General features: G+C 32.1%; 1 protein-coding gene across 1 annotated transcript; it reads left to right on the forward strand.

Moving 5' to 3' along the window:
- The first annotated feature begins 19309 nt into the window (after positions 1-19309).
- Positions 19310-22826, forward strand: LOC132714675 (L-selectin-like). Its single transcript, XM_060697585.1, has 4 exons — positions 19310-19680; positions 20401-20444; positions 21418-21505; positions 21828-22826. Exons 1-4 carry the CDS (start codon positions 19356-19358, stop codon positions 22070-22072), a joined length of 702 nt encoding a protein of 233 aa, XP_060553568.1. The 5' UTR covers positions 19310-19355; the 3' UTR covers positions 22073-22826.
- Positions 22827-23718: the final 892 nt, after the last annotated feature.

Here is a 23718-nt window from a genome sequence, read left to right on the forward strand (position 1 = left end):
GGTTGTAAATTAGTAAATATTACGAAAAGATTCGTATTGCTGTTGTGGTGTTGTCTTTAATAATTAAATTATGTCTATGGGAAAACAAATCTGGATAAAGTGTGATTCCCCGGAAGCATTAATCTCAGTTTTATTGAGTCTGTACGTGAGGGATAGGAAAGAAACGCAAAATTACTTACGCCTCCTAGCACCGGTTTGAGCGGTACCCAATTTTCAACACATAAAATCAATGATCTCAGGACCATTAAATATAACAACACTGAACTCCTCTGGGTTTCTTTTGACGTGGGTGGAAAGGTCATTTAGATAAGTGAAATATTTAAAGTATGTCTTGACCAGTAACTAGTGTGAAGTATGCAGAATTCCAGCTCATTCGCTCATTAAGCTTTTTTCAAGTACTTTCTTTGTGCAGAATAACACAGTGGAACTCTTTCAACTCATATCGTGCTATGAATTGCTCAAAATAGTTTTTCACTTTAATTCTCAGTGTCTGAGTGTATCTTTTAATTTGTTTTTTCTTTTCCTGCTTTAAGTTCAACAGTATGTTTATGTATTATGTAAAAATAAAGTTCTTTTACAGACTTCTAGACCTCAGTGGTGATTTTATGAAACAGCCCAATATTATTTCTTATTTCAATCCAAGGTAAAAAATGTAATATCTTCTGACGTATAATAAACCAATCAAATCAAATCCTTGTCGTCCTGCTGTGCTTTAACCGATTAACCGATTCTACTTGATCCTAATAAACATGTAAGATGACAAAAGCATCAGTACCTTTCTGTCTTAAAATTGGCCGATCAATTAAGTCAGATATTGATTCTTTTATCTAGAACTTGAGAACAGTTTATAACCCTTGTGGCGAGTGTTGTCATATTAAATCAAATCCAAACATGAAAAGTAAGGCAATTGATATGGCAATGTTTCAAACAAGCATCACTAATGCAGGGACACTTGTTACCTTATAGGTCAAAAACGCAAAGCTGATTAAATTCTGAAGAATTGTTTAAAAAAACATGTAGCATGATGACAAATTGATGGGATCTTTTTTCAATATTGTCATCTTCAAAAATAGCCATATGACCGTATTTTGCATCACCTCAAGTTTCTAATATTGAATGGATTTCTATATTGATGTCAAATCAAACATACTATCTTAAATTATGTTCTATTTTTTAGAGAGACACCGTACTGTGTGTTACATTATAACCAGATGTCAGCAACTGTTCGTCCCAATGTCAATCAAGATATTCTCAGTGCTTGTACACCCCTTTTCTTTGTAATATTAGTCGGCAAATAAGAATCAAAATGGTACGCAACGGCTAGCGGAAACTGACAAAAAATTGCATCAGCCTGGAGTGACTTTTTACTGATAACGGTCCATTCTATTTGGTAAAAAATAATAATTATCTGAAAAAAGCAAGTGTACTGTATACAGTATAAAAATTCTTTTTCTCCTTAATGTTGCTTTGTAGAAGAGCTATGTATATCTACTTCCTGTCAGCAAAAGTAAAAAACGACATTTTAGCAATTTTTCGTTATCATATTTGTTTATATAAAATGAAAGAATGTTTAATATCTTATTATAAGCTAGTAGTGCACGACGCAATGACTTATCCATTACCGTATGTGGCATGATGAAGCTCAACTAAGCCGAGTCTGCAACATTTCTGACGTGTTTGGAGAGCTTTAATTTGCCATACCATAACTTCAATTCAAGATCTTGTGAAAGTCCGATCCGGTGACAATAACAGTATAAGGAAGTTAAAGCCATTTTGAATCTTAATCAGTCATTATTCTTTGTATAACCTTGGAAGTTGTTTGTTAAAGAGCGGACTTCAGTGTGTGTTTTCAAACAAGCTCATCGTGCATGTTCATTCACGTTCTTTATACCGAGTAATGTTTTCAGCAAAAATTCACGAGATTTTCTAAAGCTAGATTAAATTTAAAACGAAATACCGCAAACTTCCAGACAGCTTCATTCATTAATATTGTCACACGTAACTATTCTGTATGTGTAAATGAGATAATAGCACCTGACTCATCGGAAATAATTACATTTGTACTTGAACTTAAAATCCGTATCTACATTTAACTTGATAATGAATACATAAGGGTGACAAAACTAAACTTCTGTAGACTTAAGTTCTTGCGAACACAGTGGTTCTTACCGATTTTGAGAATGTTCTCCCCAAATGTATGTGTAAAACGACAATTGAATCTCTCTTCTCATGACATAAGTATAAATACAAATCAAGATGATAGCTATATCCAATGTAAAATTTGAAAGACAAATAGAAACATAGGATATTTAGATGACAATACCATGGAGCTACAACTACACCCTCTTGCTATTGATATTTGCTAATCAATTCAGTCATTTATTGATCCTTTATCTAGAACTTGGGAAAAGTGTATCACCCTTGTGGCGAGCGTTGTCATATTAAATCAAATCTAGAAACGAAAGCTAAGGAAATTGATATGGCAAAGTTTCAAACGAATGTCCGTTTGTAGTTAAAGCGCATTGTTAAAGCGTTAGAAATTCTTTTCTTTTAAAGATAATTCAATACTGTATGAATATTACAAAATATTTCACAACCTGACGATAAACAAATTTTGATCTGAGTATATTATATCATAAAATTTTGATATTTAAATATTCAAACTTGCGATTTGTATCATTGACAAATTATGATTTTATGCAGCACACGATTAGATTCCTGACGTTTCTTTTGAATTCAAAATAAACGAGCTAAGGTCTTGAATATCTATCTCTTGTGATACCGGATTTCAAACGGGTGTAGTTCTAGCTCCATTGTATTTTCATCTAAATATCCTATGTTTCTACTTGTCTTTCAAACTTTACATTGGATATTGCTATCATCTTGATTTGTATTTATACTTTTCTGCTTTTTCAGTATGCATATACAAATCCTTTTTTATACGAGGAATAATGTTATGAGTAAAGAGATTCAATTGTCGTTTTACACATAGATTTGGGGGGAATATTCTCACTCAAAATCAGTAAGAACCGCTGTGTTTGCAAGAACTTAAAGTATACAGCAGTTTAAGTTTGTTGCCCCTATGCATTCACTATCAAGTAAAATGTAGTATACGGGTTTTACAAATGTATTTCCCGTGAGTCAAGTGCTATTATATCTAAGATGTACACAATACAGAACTGTTGCGTGTGACGATAATAAGAATGAAGCTGTCTGGAAGTTTGCGGTAGTCGTTTTAGATTTACTTTATTCAAAGTTGGAAAATCTTGTGAATTTTTTGCTGAAAACATTACTCGGTAAAAAGAACGTGAACCAACATGCACGATGAGCTTATTTGAAAAATCACTGAAGTCCGCTCCGTTACAAATATTTTCCAAGGTAATACAAAGTGTTTGATAATATGTCTAATATACTGATAGAGATCCAATATCCTGTAACAAGCTTTTATTTTACCCCGTAGAGTGGGTGCACATCCCAAAGAAATTGGTGTAGAAATAGTATACTTATTTTCTTTTCCTAATCTTGGAAATGATGTCAAAAATGACGTCATGTTCATGAGGTGTTGTTCAACTGGTTTGTTTTGTTGTATAAAAAGATAATTCCGGTTTAATTAAATTTCCGGTTTAATTTTTTTTTGGGGACCACCGGATCGGACTTTTCCACAAAATCATTCCGTTCCACTTTGAAATTGGACATCCAAAATTTTCCCCAGAGCCTCTTCAAAAATTTGAAAAAGTTAGGTTAATGGCAAAATTAAAAAGCTCTCCCAACACGTTCAGAAATATTGCAAGAACTCCGCCTTGTTTCAACATCCGTGTTATTTGTGCCGTGTATTGACTGTAAAAAGTCTCCCCGTACATTTAATCAATGAGGTTATATTTTCGATCCTTGAAGATCGTTCAGCACGACATTATTGTTTTGTAAACATGTTATTTGGTGCTTTAAGTTTTTTTCTATTTGGATTTTTTTCAACTTTGGTGGTTCCAGTATTCCTACTTAATACTGTATAATCACCCTCCGTCCATTCTTTTTTCGTTCAGGACACACGCATTCTTTTACTTGGGGGACCAATCGCCGCTTTTCATGGTATGGCACAACTGTGTCACATTGAAGGGTCCATGATAATCGCCGTATGAACACATCTGCAATTGTCTCTAAATTCAAAATTTCAACATTTTTCGTGTTTAAATGTTGAATTCTGCTTGCACTTTCCCGTACCGTCCATGAACAGACTCAATCAAAAATCTGGAAACAAAGTGATCCCTCGGAAGCATTAATCACAACAAATTTAAATAAGAATTGCAGACTCGGTTTGATTGAGTCTGTACATGAGGGATAATTAATAAGTGCAACATCCCTCACGTCCCCTAGGACCGGCTTGAACGGTACTCAATTCTCAACACTTAATAGTGCTGACATCAATGATCGATCACGAGCCTGCAACATTTTCAATTGTGTCGTGTGGGGCTTTCTTTAGGGATTCTGTATTTCTCTATTTTAGTTGAGCTTCGTCATATACGGTAATGGATAACGGATAATTCGTGATGTCGTGCACTATAAGCTTATAATAAAATATTACGCATTCTTTCATTTCATATAAACAAATATGATAATAACGAAAGGTTGCTCAAATGTCGTTTATTTTACTTTTTCTGACAGAAGGCCGATATACTCAGCTCTTCGACAAGGCGACATTTAAGGACAAAAAGACTTTTTATACTGTCTACAGTACACTTGCTTTTTTCAGATTTTTAATATTATTAACCAAATAGAATGGACTGTAATCAGTTAAATGTCACTCCTGTCTGATGCCACTTTTTGTCGGTTTTCACACCCCCTTGCTTACAATCATTGATTGTTTTGCAGACTAATATTACAAAGAAATTGGGTATACAGAACTATATCCACACATCGTATTATATATGTAACAAATGTGCCCAAGAGAGTTCTATCTTTCAATTGAAACGAATAGAACATAGCACAACGGGGGCATTTTGGAATATCTTGATTGACATTGGGTCGGACAGTTGCTGACGACATATAACATACCGTGCAGTGTCTGTCTAAAATTAAATTTTAATAATCTGATAATAGAACTTAATTTAAGAAAGTATGTTTGATATGACATCAATATAGAAATCCATTTAAAATAAGAAATGAGAGGTGATGTAAAATACGGTCACATGGCTATTTATTATCATCGTAACGCTGAAAGATGACAATATTGAATAAAGATCTCATCAATTCTTCATCATGATACATGTTTTAAAAATAATTCTTCAGAATTTTATCAGCTTACCTTTTTGACCTTTAAGGTAACAAGTATCTCTGTTTAAGTGATGCTTGTTTGAAACATTGCCATATCAATTTCCTTACTGTTCATTTTTTGATTTGATTTAATATTCTAACACTCGCCACTAGGGTTATAAACTTTTCTCAAGTACAGATAAAGGAATCAATACCTGGCTTAATTTATCGGCCAGTATCGGCGGATTGTTTCAAGATGTTAGACAGAAAGGTTATAACTTATGTTTATATGCCTTTGATTTATATATGACCGATCTGTTCGATAGAAAGAAATTAATTTAAAAATGCTTTAGTTATCTTGAATATACAAGTATTAAGTAGATTCGGATAATAATGAGAGCACAGTACGACCAGGCTTTGTTTATTTTTACTTATTTACTTTTGGGGAAAAATTAATTAAAAATAATTATTCAAGGCCCATAACTGAGATCCAAAGTCTATAAAATAAACTAGAAAACAAAAAACGGGCAAAGAAATGTACGAAAAAAGGTGTTATGCGATATACATGTACACAGAAACCCAGAATTCAAGAATTAAAATAAAATCTATGTTGAGTGATTCAAAGCATGATTATTATGAGTTAAAAGAGTTCATTCTGTACAAAGAAAATTCCAGAAAAAGCTTAATGGGCGATGAGAGAAAACGCTAAATGAGCGAATGAGCTGGAATTCATTCTGCATACTGCAAACTAGTAATTAGTCAAGACTTACCTCAAAATGTACATATATGTAAACGATTTTCCAGCTCTGTCAAAAGACACTCAGAGGGGTTCAGTGTTATTATATTATCTGGTCCTTTGAGATCATTGATTCCAACACTTTAAAGTGTTGAAAAATACCTACCGCTTAAGCTGGTGCTAGGTGACGTGAGGGGTTTTGTATTTTTCATAATCCCTCATGTACGGTCACATTAAAAACGAGTTTTCAATGTTCATGCAATTTTGTTGTGATTCATGCTTCCGAATGATCAGACTTTATCTAGATTGTTTTTCCGTTAGACATAATTATCAAAGAGAAGATCACAACAGCAATACGAGTTTTTTCTCAATATTTACTCATGAACAACCCATTACACAAAAGACAATCAGCCATAGTTTGAATCAGATGGAGGATCTTCATTCTCTACGTATTACAATGTAGATTTAAAGAAGAGTGTGACACAATAAGATTTTGATATCCGTTTTGGCCAGAGAGTCACATAATTCTTCATAACAAAGTTTTTTGTTTGATGTCCAAAGAGAAATTCATATTATTTAATGGTGGAGACGGACGTTGCCCTTTGATCGAAATAATATCTCTGTTGGAAACGGACGTTGCCCTTGTGATCGAAATAACACTTCTATATGAAAATTTAATGCGTTAAATTAGTATTTTCTACCTGATGGGTTGATTGCGGTACCTTTTATCATATTGATTTTTGTTTGAAGCAATGTCATGGGACTTCAATCAGAATTTTACACTTGATTTGATTTACTTTGTAGGTACAAGGTACAATTCCTGGTTAAGGGTTGAAAAATACGTAACGCTCAAGCCGGTGCTAGGAGGAATTAGGGATTTTGCATTTCTTCATTATTCCTCGTGTACAGACTCAATAAAACCGAGTCTGCAATTTTGTTGTGATTAATGCTTTCGAGGGATCAAACTTTATCCAGATTGTTTTCCCTTTAGACATAATTATTAAAGAGAACATTACAACTGCAATACGCGTCTTTTCTCAATATTTACTTATGTGCAACCTACTTAACAAAAGACAGGGGCGTCCGTGGCCGAGCGGTTAAGGTCGTTGACTTCAAACCACTTGCCCCTCACCGCTGTGGGTTCGAATCCCGACAGGGACTTTGGATTCTTTCATGTGAGGAAGCTATCTAGCTGGCTTACGGAACGTCGGTGGTTCTACTCAGGTGCCCGTTCGTGCCTGAAATAGTGCACGGAGGGGCACCTGAGGTCTTCCTCCACCAGTAAAGCTGGAACGACCCGATATGACTTATACTGTGTCGATGTGACGTAAAACCCAAAACAAATAAAACAAACAAACAAACAAAAGACAATCAGCCACAAATTGAATCAGATGGAGAATATTTGTCCATTCTCTAAGTATTACAATGTAGATTTAAAGAAGAGTGTAACACAATAACATTTTAATATCCGTTTTGGCTAGAGAGTCACAGAATTCTTCATAACAAAGTTTCTGTTTGATGTCAAAAGAGAAATCTATATTATCCAGTGGTGGAGATGGGCTTTGCCCTTTGATCGAAATAATATCTCTGTTGGAAACGGACGTTGCCCTTGTGATAAAAAAAACACTCCTATATGAAAATTTAATGCGTTTAATTACAATTTTCTTGATTTATTTATCAACAATATAATGGTTGAATAAAATTACCTAATGGCTCGATTAACATACCTTTCATCATAATGATTTTTGTTTGAAACGATGTCATGGGACTTAATCAAACAATATCATTGCCGGGCGAAGTTTTGAAACAATTGCCAGTTAAATAGGTACTCTGTATTTTACCAAAACATGGCAGTAAGAATTTTTTTTAATATATTGAATCTAAATTTTAAAAACATTCCAAAAATAATCATTTTAATACATAGAAATTTGATATTGTTAACTTCAGCAAAATTATTGAATTAGATTATATTAAAACCACTTTAATTTTATATCCTAGTAATTAAAGAAAATGCTACGGATAAAATTGCTATACTTGATCTATATAAATGAATCATAATGTGATATTTAACATTTTGAATATGTAAAGACCTTAAGTATACTTAAAAGTAATGTAGCAGTAACAAAGGTAGTTTTCAGTCTCCCTTTGTAATTTTTTTACATAACTATTTTACTATAATTATAGATAAGAATTACAGTACAATGTTCTTACCAAACCGCGATTATGGTCTAATTGTCAATTGATTTTACAGCAGTCTATTTGCAATACATGAAAACGTTTCATTAGGAATGTAAGTATCTACAAATGATATTGGAAATTGTAAAAATAGTATTAAAAAGTAAATATTTCAAGTGGTTTATTCAAAAACAGTGTCAAGACCTTAGCTTTTATTTAATGGGTATCTGGCAAACTGATGAACCAACAAACGGACAGTTTGAAGACAACTCACCCCATTACAATCTTCTTTAAAGTGATTACGTTTCGTGTCTAGAGCTGGTACATTTGGACACCAGCCGCCATTGCAATTACAAGCAACAACTGGCTATTTAGAGGTATTATTTTGTTATCAATAGGACAGACCAACCTTGTCGATTTACAAAACTAATTTACAAGAAACTAGACAAAAGTCATACCAATATAAAAATGATCCTCTAGTGTTGTATTTGATTGATAAACAATTCGGTACGTAAACACCCAAGGGCTATTATGACGAAAATGGTTTCCCATTACGATCAAACTATTAATAGAAATATTTTAAAGCATGTGCAAACTCTATACAATGCCCAAGGTATCGATAGTAACATTCGACCGACGCTGAACATGTACAGAGTTAAAAAGATAATAAATTCGCTCCTATACTAATAAAAGCATGGGTAATGACAAAGGCTTTTTTTCCAAATTACAGCGTCGAAGTCGTATTTGCCATTCTACAATAATTAACATAGAAAATTGTGTGAAGAACGGAGACACATCTCGTTTTGAAAATTAAAGTTCACCTAAAGTAATTATGATTTGCCTACAGTTGATATAAAGTCGACATTGATTGATTACGAAATTGCTGGTAAAATTTCAGAATTCTAATTGAGTGAACGTCGAAACTAAAGGCGATATGGATAAAGGGTTTCCTTACCAACAGATGATTTACAAACTAACCCGAATGTGATAAGCCTTTTTCATAAGTATAGAGTCCGGCTACCCTGCATACAACGCAATGTCAACAGGTTATATTTTCACAATTTGATATTATTATAAGTATAATCACTTAAAAATCCATATTCAAACCAATAGAAGTAATATAAATAGGGCTGTTCTAACACGAAATAAAAATACTTTTTGTTGTACCTCAGACTAGTTTGTTTGATTTTCTAGTTTGCCCGTAGTAAGAAGAAGGTTGTGTTTATTTATTCAAACTTTCTTAATAAAATGCACACAAAATGTACATTCACCGCGAGAAAATATATCAACGATATAGGAATGTTTTATAACATGTATAAATAAGTCCTAAAAAGGAGAACAATCTAATGTCATATTATATAATTCAACAATCTTTGCTCAACTTTTTCAGTACTGGTTAGTTCAAGGGACGGATCCAATAGTGTGCCAATAAGCTGCGAGTTTCAAATACAATCGAACATAAATAAATTCTGTTTACACTAACACTTTGATATGTTCATTGTTTGCCTTTTTTAAAAATCAAAACAAATTAAAAGGAAAAAGAGGCGAATGCAAAACGCAATTAAAATAAATGTTTTATGTACACATCTACAGATGTTTAAAACATTTTGATTTCATTATTTCTTATTTCATATTTAAATGTTGAATACTGCTTTAGGTGGTACTAGGGGGCGTGGTCTGCACTTGACACTACCGTCTACGAACAGGCTTAATCACACCCAGCTTTCAAAATGTTCAACTTTGCCGTTTTGGGAGTTTTTATGGATTCCATTTACCTCTGTTATGATGTCGATGATGGTTGAATGAGTATGTATGAACTTATGTATGAAGCTATATATATACTACGATTACATAATTTGAAAATATAAATTATAAAGCAAGACATTTAAAATATAATTACTGTCCTTATTAATTTCTCAGATGCAGCTTAAAGGTCACATTTATAAAAACAACTGATGTTCGTTCAAACTGATTAACATTAACTTAGAACTGTGTAAAGAACAGAGATACATCTTTTGAAAATAAAAGAAATAAAATTAAAGTTCACCAAAGGTAATTATGGTTTGTTTGTCTACAGTTGATATAAATTCGAGTTTGATATTTATGGCAATAGCGGGTAAAATGACAGAATCCCAATTGAATGAACGTTGCAAGTAACGGTGATGCGAATAATGGTTTTTGTTACCCATTAGAAAGGCCATATTATATTTTGTGCCTTGTTAATTTGCAAACTAGGACTTTAATTGGCGGAACCGAACTTGCTCAACCATTACAGTCAGTATAGAGTCGGACAATGTACGCAATGTAAACAGGTTCTGTTTTCGCAATTTGATATTAATATTGTTCGGAAATAATTGGCTTAATAAACTTGATACAGCTATGTTATATCTTGTGAAAAAATTGGAACGATTCCCGAAAGGTCGCAGAAATATGTTACCAATGATCCGTAAGTAATTACAGAAAGTCAATTTAAAAACAATATCTATTCAAATGTAAATTATAAACCTTACTTAATTCATGTGAACTATGAATGAACTCGTAACATCTAGAGAGAAGCTTATATTTGTGAATGTTTTCATACTGCAACGCTGTTTGCAAATGTTTGTATAAACAAATAGTGCCCAAACGCGTGTTATCATATGGAAATATTCTTAAATAACAAAAAGATTTTATGTCCCCACGTTAGTGGCGGGCTTTTAGATTTACCCTTGTCCGTTCGTCTGTCCGTCCGTCCGTCCGTTCACTTTTGCGTCGCACGTAACTTAAAAAGTATTTGACCAAGAGTCATAAAACTTTACAGGAATGTTGATCAGCATGTGTAGTTGTGCACCTGGGTATTTTCGTCTGGATATTTTTAGTATTTTTAGAGTTATTGCCCTTGACTTAGTAAAATCTTGCAATTTTCAACTTGGGTCTCATGAAACTTAAAAAAAGTATTTGACCTAGAGTCATGAAACATTACAGGAATGTTGATCAGCATGTGTAGTTGTGCACCTATGTATTTTCGTCTGGATATTTTTAGTATTTTTAGAGCTATTGCCCTTGCCTTAGTAAAATTTTGCAATTTTCATCTTGTGTCGCACGTAACTCAAAAAGTATTTGACCTAGAGTCATGAACCTTTACAGGAATGTTGATCAGCATGTGTAGTTGTGCACCTGGGTATTTTCGTTTGGATATTTTTAGTTTTTTCAGAGTTATTGCCCTTGACTTAGTAAAATTTTGCAATTTTCAACTTGTGTCGCAAGTTACTCAAAACGAATTTGACATATTCATAAAACCTTACGGGCAGGTTGCTCAGCATATTAAGATTTGCACCTGGGGTTTCGCTTGTGGATTTATCCAGTATTTGTAGAGTTATTTCCCTTGACTTAGTAAAAAGATTGACAGAACAGTGGCGCGGTGGGGGCACCCGTGTCCTATGGACATATTTCTAGTTTTACATTTATTTTATTTCAAATACTGGATGTATGATTAGTTTACTTGCAAAAGTATTTAATGACTTTTAATTTGAGTTACGTAAGTTACAGAACTGTAGATTTGAAGTGTATGTATTCAAGACAAATAATGCATTCCGCAACCTATTCCAGGAAAGAACGATCAATAGAATCCATAGACAGTTTTCTAGTCACGAAACGGAATTCATACGCGACAATAAGACTTTGAAGTCTATAATTAGAGGAGAAAAACTTCATTTCGCGGTTCTGGTTCGAATAAGCGTAACCAATATTAATATAGAAATGGTACACTAGGAAAACTTTGTAAACGTTATTGTCCGTAACTAATTAACATTTGTAACCAAAGAAAACAAAGTCATCATATATTTACTGTATATCTATGTGCGCAACTGTTACATTCTAGTTACGGTGTAGCTTTTTCACTTGATTGAGGTACCTGGAAAGTGTTTACATTTCGTGTTTAATTAGCCCTTTTGATGTAACTGACTTCCACAGGTTTGAATCTGAAAGTTAAATTGATATTCATAACATTGTAATACTTCTGTATTGGAAGGGGTGGTGTGTTGGCCTCGGTATTATAACAAAATAGATATCTTTAAAAGGCCTGTACGTAGTTCTAAGATTTGTACTAACAACGGAATTAAAAAAGAATTCACCATGTTGTTATATATCTGCTTATTTTAGCTCAATCTTGATATGTAAAATTTGGTGGTGTAAAACATTTAACTGAATAATTTATAACAACAGCATTTAACACATTTATATACTTATTAAACAACTTGAAATGTGTCAAAGGACACGGGTGCCCGTCATACGCCACTGTTCTTTCAATCTTATGACTCTAGGTCAAATATTTTTTGGAAGTTGAAAACTAAAAATCTTTTACTTACTTAGTAAAGGGCAAGAACTTTACAAATACTGAATAAATCCACAAGCAAACCCCAATGTGCATAAGTACACATTCTGACAACATTCTTGTAAACTGTCAGGCCTACAAGTCAAATACTTTTTGAGCTATGCATGAACAAGTTGAAAATTGTTAATTTTTACTACTGTAAGTCAAGGGCATTGACTCTAACAAAACTGAAAAAATCCACACGCAAAGTCCCAAGTGCATAGCTTCACAGTGAACTTGATAATTATTCCTGTAATGTAGTGATATTGATCATTATTCCTGTAAAGTTGGTTGATTCTAACTCAAACACTCAAGGACCAAAGAACAACATAATGAAGTGGTTTTTGCTCAGTCAAAATAAATAATTCTACAAATACTGGATAAATCCACAAGCGAAACCCCAGGTGCGCAACTACATATGCTGAGCAACCTTCCCGTAAGGTTTAATAATTCTATATCAAATCCTTTTTGAGTTACATGCGATACTAGTTGAACATTGCAAAAATGAAAATACCCAGGCGCGCACTTTCACATGCTGATCATTATTTCTGTAAAATTTCATCACTCTATGTCAAATACTTTTTGAGTTACATGGGTGACAAGTTGAAAATTGCAAAATTTTACTAAGTCAAGGGCAATAACTCTAAACATAGTATATATATCTACACAAAAAACCCATGTGAACAACTTCACATGCTGATCAACATTCCTGTAAAGTTTCATGACTCTAGGTCGAATCCTTTATGAGTTACATGCGACACAAATTGAAAATTGCAAATGTTTACTAAGTCAAGGGCAATAACTCTTAAATAAAATATAGATCCACACAAAAAACCCAGGTGCACAAAAACACATACTGATCAACATTCCTGTAATGTTTCATGACTCTAGCTCAAAGCCTTTTTGCGATACATTCGACACAAGTTGAAAATTGCAAATGTATACTAAGTCAAGGGCAATAACTCTAAAAAACTGAATAAAACCAGACACAAATAAACAGGTGCACACTTTCACATGCTGATCAACATTCATGTAAAGTTTCATGACTCTAGGCCAAACACTTTTGAGTTACGTGCGACACAAGTTGAAAATTCCAAAGTTTTAGTAAGTCAAGGGCAATAACTCTTAAAATACTTTATACATCCAAACGAAAATACCCAGGTGCACAACATCACATGCTGATCAACATTTTGTAAAGTTTTATGACTTTTGGTCAAATACATTTTGAGTTACGTGCGACACAAGTTGAAAATTGCAAATTTTTACTTAGTCAAGGGCAATATCTCTTAAAAAAGAATAAATCCAGACAAAAATACCCAGGTGCACAACTGCACATGCCGATCAACATTCCTGTTAAGTTATATGCCTCCAGGTCAAATACTTTTTTTTTCAGTTAAGTTCGATACAAAAGAGAACGGACAGACGGACGGACAAGGGTAAATCTAAATGTCCGCCACTAAAGTGGGGGCACAATAACTTAAATAAGAAATTGTTTTTGACTACAAAAAAATAAAATTATCTTTATTGTTCTTAGTAATAATATATTAGCAATAATCTAGTAGATATTTACTGTCCTTTTCGCAAAATGATGCTTTTTCGTTTGATCCATAGAGGAAACCATTGCACAAAGAATATGGTTCCAGATGCGCGCTTATGTATGTTTCATGTTAAATCAAGTGAAAAGTTACGCCATAACTAGAAAGAAGCAGTTGCGCACATAAAGATACATAGTAAATATATGACGACTTTGTTCACGTTGGTTACGGGATGTTGATTAGTTATGGACAATTTTCTAAGTGGACCATTTCTATATTTATTTTGGTTACGCTTATTCAGACCATAACCGCCAAAATGAAGTTTTTCTCCTCTATTAATAGACTTGTTGTTGCGTATAAATCCCGTACCGTAACTAGAAAGCAGTCTATAAATTCTATTGGTCGTTCTTTCCTGGAATTGGTTTCGGAATGCATTATTTGCCTTGAATTCATACACTTCATAAATGCAGTTCTGTAACCAACTTGCGTAACTCAAATTGAAAGTCATTAAATACTTCTGCAAGTAAACTAATCATTAATTCAGTATTTGCAATGAACTATATGTAAAAATATTCGCTGTTATTTAGAAATCTTTTCGTATGATAACAAGCTTTTGGGCACTATTCATGTACAAACATTTGCAAACAGCGAGACGGTATGGAAACATTCATAAATATAAGCTCTCTGGATGTTACGAGTTCATTCATAGTTGACATGAATTAAGTAAGGTTTATTATTTACATTTGAATAGATATTGTTTTTAAATTGACTTTCTGTAATTATTTACGGATCATTTGCGACATACTTCTGTGACCTTTCAAGAATCGTTCAAAATTGTACACAACTTATAACATAGCTGTATCAAGTTTATTCAGCCAACCATTTCCTCACAATATTAAATTATAAATATCAAATTGCGAAAACAGAACTTATTTACATTGCGTAGATGTGCAACTTGTCCGACTCTATACTAATGGCAAAAATTGATCAAGTTTGGTTCCACCAATTATTGACTAGTTTGTAAATTAACAACCGGAAAATCAACAAGGCACAAAAGAAAACAAGGCTTTTTCTAATGGGTAACAAAAAACATTATTTGCATCACCGTTACTTGCGACGTTCATTCAATTGGGATTCTGTCATTCTACCAGCTATTGCCTTAAATATCAATGTCGAATTTATATCTATTTATAACTATAGACAAACCATAATTACCTTTGGTGAACTTTAATTTTATTTCTTTTATTTTCAAAAGATGTGTCTCTGTCCTTTACACAGTTCTGTTAAACAGACTGAAAGACCATCAGTTTTGATAATATGACCTTTAAGCTGCATCTGAGAAATTAATAAGGACAGTAATTATATTTTAAATGTCTTGTTTTATAATTTATTTTTTCAAATTATGTAATCGTAGTATATATATTGTTTGCATAGTATAAGTCCATACATACTCATTCAACAATCATCGATATCATAACAGAGGTAAACGGAATCCATAAAGAACATCCAAAACGGCAAAGTTGAACATTTTGAAAGCTGGTTGTGATTAAGCCTGTTGGTAGACTGTAGTGTCAAGTGAAGACCACGTCCATAAGTACCACCTAAAGCAGTATTCAACATTTAAATAGGAAATTAAAAATAATGTAATCAAAATGTTTTATACATCTGTAGATGTGTACATTAAACATTTATTTTAATTGCGTTTTGTATTCGTCTCTTTTTCCTTTTAATTTGTTTTGATTTTTAAAAAAGGCAAACAACGAACATATCATAGCGTTAGTTGATACAGAATTTATTTAAGTTCGATTCAGCTTATTGGCACACTATTGAATCCGTTCCTTGAACCAACCAGTACTGAAAAAGGTGAGCCAAGATTGCTGAATTATAGAAAATGACGTTTGATTGTTCTCTTTTTTAGGACTTATTTATTAATCATTCATATATCGTTGATATATCTTCTATCGGTAAATGTACGTTTTTTGTGCATTTTATTATTTTTTTAAAAAGTTTCAATATTAAAATTAATACACCCTTCTTCATACTACGGACAAACTAATATTAAGTTGAAACTGGTGTTAGTGTGAACGAATGATAAAAACCGTTAATCTATTAATGCTTTTTCACTTTTAATGTTATAGTTTGTATATCATATACGTTCTTTATCATTTTAGGTAAGACTAGGTCTTTTTTTAACTTGTAATACAGTTACTTGATAGATAACTTAATAAATAATCGAATTGCAATACTACACAGGACAATAGAAGTCAATTATAAAGTACATATACATGTATAGTTCATCTTTTAATACAAAGTATATTCATTTTACACACAAATGTTCAAATTCAAATTTACCGTCAGTCACATGACAACGTAAAACAAATCCACGGAGAAATAATCAATTTATTTAGTAAAGGCTTATCGTTTTCCTTTGTGTGACTACTCATTTTGTCGAAGCTAAATGGTGCAATATGTTGTGTCAAATATATAAATATATTGTGGAGATAAGAAAAATCTAATTTAGTATATCATAATTTATAACTCTCTATGTAATTAAACGAAATATAAGTTTACACAGTTCTTTGTATGAAGCCAAAAATATATCGATGTTACAAAAAGACGAGATGTTGATGTTTCTACGGTTATCACATTTTCTTACAGTCTTCTATATTTTAACTGACGTTTCGTATCTTTGAGTTTTCCTCATGTTATGCAGCTTTTGAAAATCCATTGTAATACTATTATTACTTGTTTTGCACGTGATATTTGGCGCTACATTGTGACGTCACGTAAGAAATTCTTTCAAACGTTTGTACAGCGTTAATGGCTGAATTTAAACAAATTTTAATAATTGTTGTTACAATATTGACCAGCCAAAATTATATCTAGGAAAAATGTTTGTATCGTACCGCATAACCTTTACGAGTAACCTTTACTTTAAGACCGATACAATAGCAAGAAAACAGGATGCTTTTCATCTTGCTGATCTATAGATTTAGTAGCCTTTGTTAATTAAGAAAGTAAGCGGAAAAGAATTGTCCACCATACATCGGTGATATTATTAGCTAATATTAGTTACAACGCACAGTTGGAAAAATTTATACTTAACAGATTGAAAATGACTTGATATATCACTCAATAATCGAACTCGCCGTCCAGAGGTATTTAGGCTGCCAATATGACACATTTTCATCCAGATGTTTCAGTGAATATCATTTAATATTCTTTATCATTCGCATTTGCATGCAGTATATGTTTCGATTTCTTAATTGTTTCTTGATATAGAATTATGTCGAATCAATTGTAGCCTTTGTTAGTTGGATGTCTGTTCCATGGGAATAAGTGTCTAATAGTCCCAAGTTATAGGTTTAATTGCCTTAAATGTGACAATGTACACTGGCATTAATTTTATTTTCAATATATTTATTTAACAAACATTAAACATGACAATTTTAAGTACATTGGTCAAGACTGAAAGGTCAGTGATTTCTTTCATAAATAGGTATATTGATACAATTTAGTATCAGAAGTTATAACCAACCTGGAAATAAGAATAAAGCTAAATAACTTACTGGCTTAAATAGTTTGTATTGCTATCGTATGTTCGTATTGTTTGATATCGTCTGTAAAACATACAAGCTATTACCAAACCAGCAGAACTTGTGCATGATGTGGAGATTAAAGATCGAGTACAAATGACACAAACAGACACTGATGTTTTTTCCTCTTATGCATTAACTGCACACATATATAATCATTGGTCGAGCACTTGGCTGGTCGAGCACAGGTAAGGTGACTCTATTGATGTAGTTGGTAAGTGTGAGATATATGGTGTGATATGACAGTTCTTAAGATAAAATGATTGTGTTCAACATACACAAAATGATTGAATACAACACATCTTTAGCAGATAAAATACTATTTTTTATCAAACATTTACATAATTCGATGTTACATATCTTTAGCAGATAAAATATTTTTGTTCACCATACAAATACATGATCCAATTTCCAACCCATTGCCAGGAACTTATGTGTGCCATGTTCTATTTTCGCTAAAAAATCTTATAAGTTGAAATAAAAATTTTTTTTTTAAACCTTAATCTTTGTTCATCGAGGATGTGGTTTCACTCTTTTCATGGACATGATTGACATGGAAGATATTGCCAGCAAATGAAAGGACATGCCAGTGTTATCTCTTAAGTCAGAAGAACAAAAACTTTAGATCTGTGGTTAAATAATATGTCTGCAATTTATTTTGACAGATTGACTATTATAGATATAAATTAAATTGGAAATTGGCGCCCTAAATAAAGAAAATCTTATGTAGAAGCAAAGAAAATCAATTGATTGCAGACTTGTCCATTATGTAGAAAAAAATATACACTATTCAAGGAAACATCTGCAAAAGGTGCACCTATGGAAATTCCACAATATGAACACCGATACATATAAAATAACATGGCTGCCATTTTTATGTCTCCTCTCTTCAGGGATACATGTTATGCCTATAAACTCGGTGAATGTGACAGAATAGTGCGAAACGGTTACTTTGAATGGCTGTTTGATACAACACTTGGACATTACAAATTTAAATCTGGTTATGGAGAATGATAAGTTACTGTATATCAATTTTAGGTATTAAAGTATGTTTTGAATAATTCAATCTGAAATAAATTACCATAACATAACATAAGACGACAAACATTTAAATTTTATCAAAACATTCAAAACTTTTCTCTGTTCTGATTACCATAAATTTCATTATTTTCAAAACGAAACAACAATCTTTAAATAATTCAAGATACGCCAAGATTGGAGAGCGTGTGGGAAATAAACCCCCAAGATTAATTTTACTGCCTGTATAAATTACTATAAAACAGCGCTGTTTATACGCATATAACATAGAACATTCATCAATTATAAATATATTTATTGAAGTTTGATCAATGTTCTACCCAACTGTAGTCAAAAAAAAATGCCATTGTTATGTGTATAATTTGCATCAAAATGGATTTGCATTGTAAATAATTTATATTTCCTTCTCAGGTTATCCATTGGAGCCGATCATTGTGATGTTATGTCATTGTTATTTGATAACAAGACTAAAATACTATTGGGAAAAGGCGTAAAATGAAACAAACAAACAAAGATAGTTGTTAAGTAGTTAACTGACATGGGACGAAAATGAATTTGTTATTCTTTGTTTATTGCTCCCCTGCTGCTTTGTATGTTAAATGAATCGGCATTAAACGATAACTTATGGCACGCGTAGCATCACTTATTGTGCAGGAAAGCAAAAGTACCGAGTCAAAATGACGGTGTCTTGTTGTTTTTCTATATATTTTATCATCGTCTTTAGTGGACAATTAAACATTGCTTCGGGAAGCATTGACCAGGCTGGATTTATAAAGTATGGCCGGTTGTACAACATTGATGGTCTGGTTTGTACCTCGAATAGAACCGTGTTTAAGACAGACAATGTGACATCTGGGGTGGAATGCGCTGTTCTATGTTCGAACACTGATATGTGTTTCGCAATATCCTACAATTCAGAAACAAGGAAATGCACTGGTTGCAATTACTTCGGTGATAATGAAACACTCATCGATGCTGGAACAAAGTTTTACAGTCGCATAGGTAGGATGTTTAAAATAATTCCTGGTAAATGCAGTGGTTTTGCTTTCATGCTGAGTATAGCCTTTAAATAACGTGCAATTTAGCTGGACTTTATTCTTTTAAATTAATTTTTACTGACGTTACTGCTTTATTGACATCACCATTTCTCCTGCTGAAATTATACTATATCGTCAGTTCTAATTGACATTTTGAAAATCAAATAAATATGGGAAAATGCGGGATGACGTTCACAAACCAAAGTCTACCAAAATCCACACAATAGGATCTTTAACAGATTAAAATTTTAACAGAAAATAAGCTTATTGATGCTATTTGGTTGCCACTGTCTCTCTTCATCTCATAAAGTTTTCTGACTGTCCAAAAGCATTAGAAAAGCATGACCTTTGAACTTCTGACTTGAATATCCGTAAGATAGGAATCCTGTTAAATTACTTGTCCTAACAAAGACATAATCTTAATGGTTTTTTCTTTCTAGTGTAAAATTCGTGGGCAACATAAAGGCAGAGAAAAGTATCCAGTTACTTTAGATTTTTAAACATAATACATGTATTGTGTACAAGTTAGTTTGAATACTTAAATAATGGGAATGTTTTGTTGATCAATTTATTTATTTAATAAACAAATAGATTATTTATGCAAATCATTATCAAATTGTTTAAGAGAAATTTTTCAAATATGTGAACGGTCGTTTAAGTATACCATAATGATTGTTTTTTTTAGGTTATCGGCTCATTCAACAACGGCTGAATTGGAAAAATGCAAAGGTCCGTACATTTTATTTTCTTTCTGATTTTCTGGTTTTTAAATAAATACATGTTTATTGTTCTGATAACAAATGTATACACCGTTTACGATATGTGAGCCCATTGAGAGATTTTTGAGGTTCCTTTACTTGTACAATACAATTATGTACGTACAAATATAACTATCACTGTAATGTATGTGAGAAATATATAACGAAAGACCGATCGGGACATTTCAACTTCATGTATTCCCGTTTTCATCTTCGTAAATGCACAATTATAAATTCGTGAATTCATATTTGTTAACATACGGAATTCACAAATTCACGACTTCAACTTCATGAATTCACGATTTTAACATCACGAATTCACGATTTCAACTTTATAAATTCACGATTTCAATTTCACTAATTTACGATTCCAACTTCATGAATTCACGAGTACAACTTAACACATTCGCGATTTTATCTACACGAATTCACAATTTCATTTTCACGAGTTCACAATTTCAACTTCGACGATTCAATGGTCTGAAAAAGTCATACACTCAACGTCATTAATATTCTTCGTGAAAAAGAGATATTACAAACAAAAAGTATCTTTTTAAACAAGTTTGTTTATCGTATCTTAGGAAACATGGATATAGAATAATAAGGATTATGACATTGAGCCTATTATTGAATTTTACGTTTGCATTTTTGAAATATTGAAATCATTTGCATATGTTGGCTCCTAAACAATACTCAGAATATTTCTCTTAAAAAAGAAATAGCTCTATTTTTCAGGAAAAAGTTCATTTCAAGAAAAAATGAAAATATGAATTATTTAAAATAGATAAATAAATATAAAATATCCAATACCTGGTCGAACGGCGATTTCTTGCATTTTTGGAAATGCTTAATATATATACTTCTACTTTCTTCAATCATTTAGAATCATATCAAGAAATATGTTGTACTCGAAAAATTCATAAAAATTTTCTTTACGTTTGTAGGCGAAATGCTCAGAACTAGGAGGCAGTCTGGTGTCAATAAAGTCTCTACAACAACATGATTTTATTGTTAGGATTCTTAGTGGATTCTGTAAGTTTGTTTGTTTTTTCATCTATCGATCTTAAAATATATTACTTAACATACATGTATATTTATACTCAATACATAGCTATGTGTCTCTGCCCAATGTCTCTTATTTGATTTTATATAGTCTATTGTTTTTTCTCTTAACATTACAGTATATTAAAAGATCTAACTCTAATATATTTTGAAGATTATATTCACCGTGTTTATATTAATATGTTGCCATTTTGTTATTGAGATTGAATTTCTTGCCGATGGCCTTGCAAATAAAAGATCTTGTATTTGTACCATACATTAAGCTATGACCATATAATTTTCATCTTTTAAGATGGCGTTGATACTGATTTACGTTTGTGGATTGGGGGAAATGATATGGCAACAGAAGGAACGTTCCTATGGGAAGATGGGACAGCCTTCCCTGATACTCCAGACGCTACCAAATGGGGCCCTGGAGAACCAAGCAACCAATATTCTCGAGAACATTGTGTTCAATTATACAATGAAGATGGCGAATGGTATTGGAATGATGATTGGTGTGTTTTTGAATTGTCCAGCGTATGTGATATGAATTAATGCAATCATATCAATATTATTCATTTGTGTGCAATAACTATACCACTGACTATTTAATGTCACGAATTTACACCTTTTTCATCAATTGACTTGTCGCTCACTTTAATTAAGACAAAACGTTTTAAAGAGAACATGCATATATATTACATAAGAATTAAACAAAAAATAATGTTAATTTTAACATGAAACTAAAGAAACACTTCACCTTATATATATAATAAAACATCATTGAAATTCACAAACTTTGACTAAGACATAAATGATAAACCACACACCACTCGCTTTAAATACTTAGACACGTTTTTTTAATCAGAATTATTTATCAAAAATCTAAACATATGTTTGCATGAAAATACTGTAGTTAGTTGTTTATAAACTTGATCAGGAAATATTAATGGTTTATGTATACTATCAGCTCATTGATAAAAACAGTGTTTCTACAAGGAGGATATATTAAATTATTATTTCAATCACCCCAAAACCGATATGTTAACACATATTTCCAATATATAGAGGATATTAAATTCGTGTAAGTTCAATACTGAATTTATTACACGAGTTGAATAAAATTATATTATATATATCGCAAGAGGTTCGCATAATATTATTTTATTCAACGAGTTCAATAAATTCAGTTATGAACTTACACGAATTTAATATTCTATTTATCACATACCTAAATAAAAAAAACGTTTAAAGTGAAATAAAAGTCATTTTCAATGACGCGCCAATAGTATAACGTTAACATTTAGCGCGTTTTATGCTATGTTTGTATAACGCTAATGACGTCACGTCAAAATATATGCACAGCCGTGACATACCGTATTTACGGAGTCGCAAAATCGGCACGGGTGTGTGATAAAAAGGTATTTTTTTTTTCTTGGAATATTGCTCTACATGTAAAGTTAATACTATATGAAGTCTACAAACAATCACTGTAACAACAGTAAACTCTAGCATTCAAAGGAATCCATACCCTAAAAATGATAAACATCCGTGTAAATATATTTGAAAGATCCCTTAGCTAATGATTTAAGATACATGATTTAAGATATGTTGTTAGCCAATTGTCATCTTATTGTATATTCTTCTTAAATATTACTACTTATATTCATGCCTCAGCTACTAGCCAATCAATGTTTTTTTTTTTACTTTTCAGATGTGTTTATTGTTAGACAATATGTTTTATGTCTCTGTTATTGTCAGTAAATAGCTTATTAGCTTATGTTTCTGGTAATTCGTATACCAACTTTAAATAAAGCTTCTTGTACCTTGTATCTTAGTATTTATTTTTGTGACGGAAGCGCCTTATGCGCGCATAAGGTTATGCACAATGAATGTAGACGGTCTCAACCAAAAAACACCCATACAAATAATACACATAATTCATGATCTCATAAAATTATATTTGATTGGTCAGTACTTTTTATTTATCGAAATGCACATTCAAGGCAATTTGAAAACGTTGTCTCAATATTGGATGTAAAAGAAACACCATAAACGATCAAACTATAGCTTCAAAGATCAAAACGTTCTTTAAAATTCTAGGAAGCTTATAGAATAGCTTAAAAAAGTCTGTTTAATATTTAATATATGTTCTTGTAATCATTAGTTTTAAACATGAGAACAAAGATGATAAAAAATGT

Source organism: Ruditapes philippinarum, unplaced genomic scaffold, assembly GCF_026571515.1.
Source record: "Ruditapes philippinarum isolate M1 unplaced genomic scaffold, ASM2657151v2 ctg8882_1_1_1_1, whole genome shotgun sequence".
Lineage (NCBI taxonomy): Eukaryota > Metazoa > Mollusca > Bivalvia > Venerida > Veneridae > Ruditapes > Ruditapes philippinarum.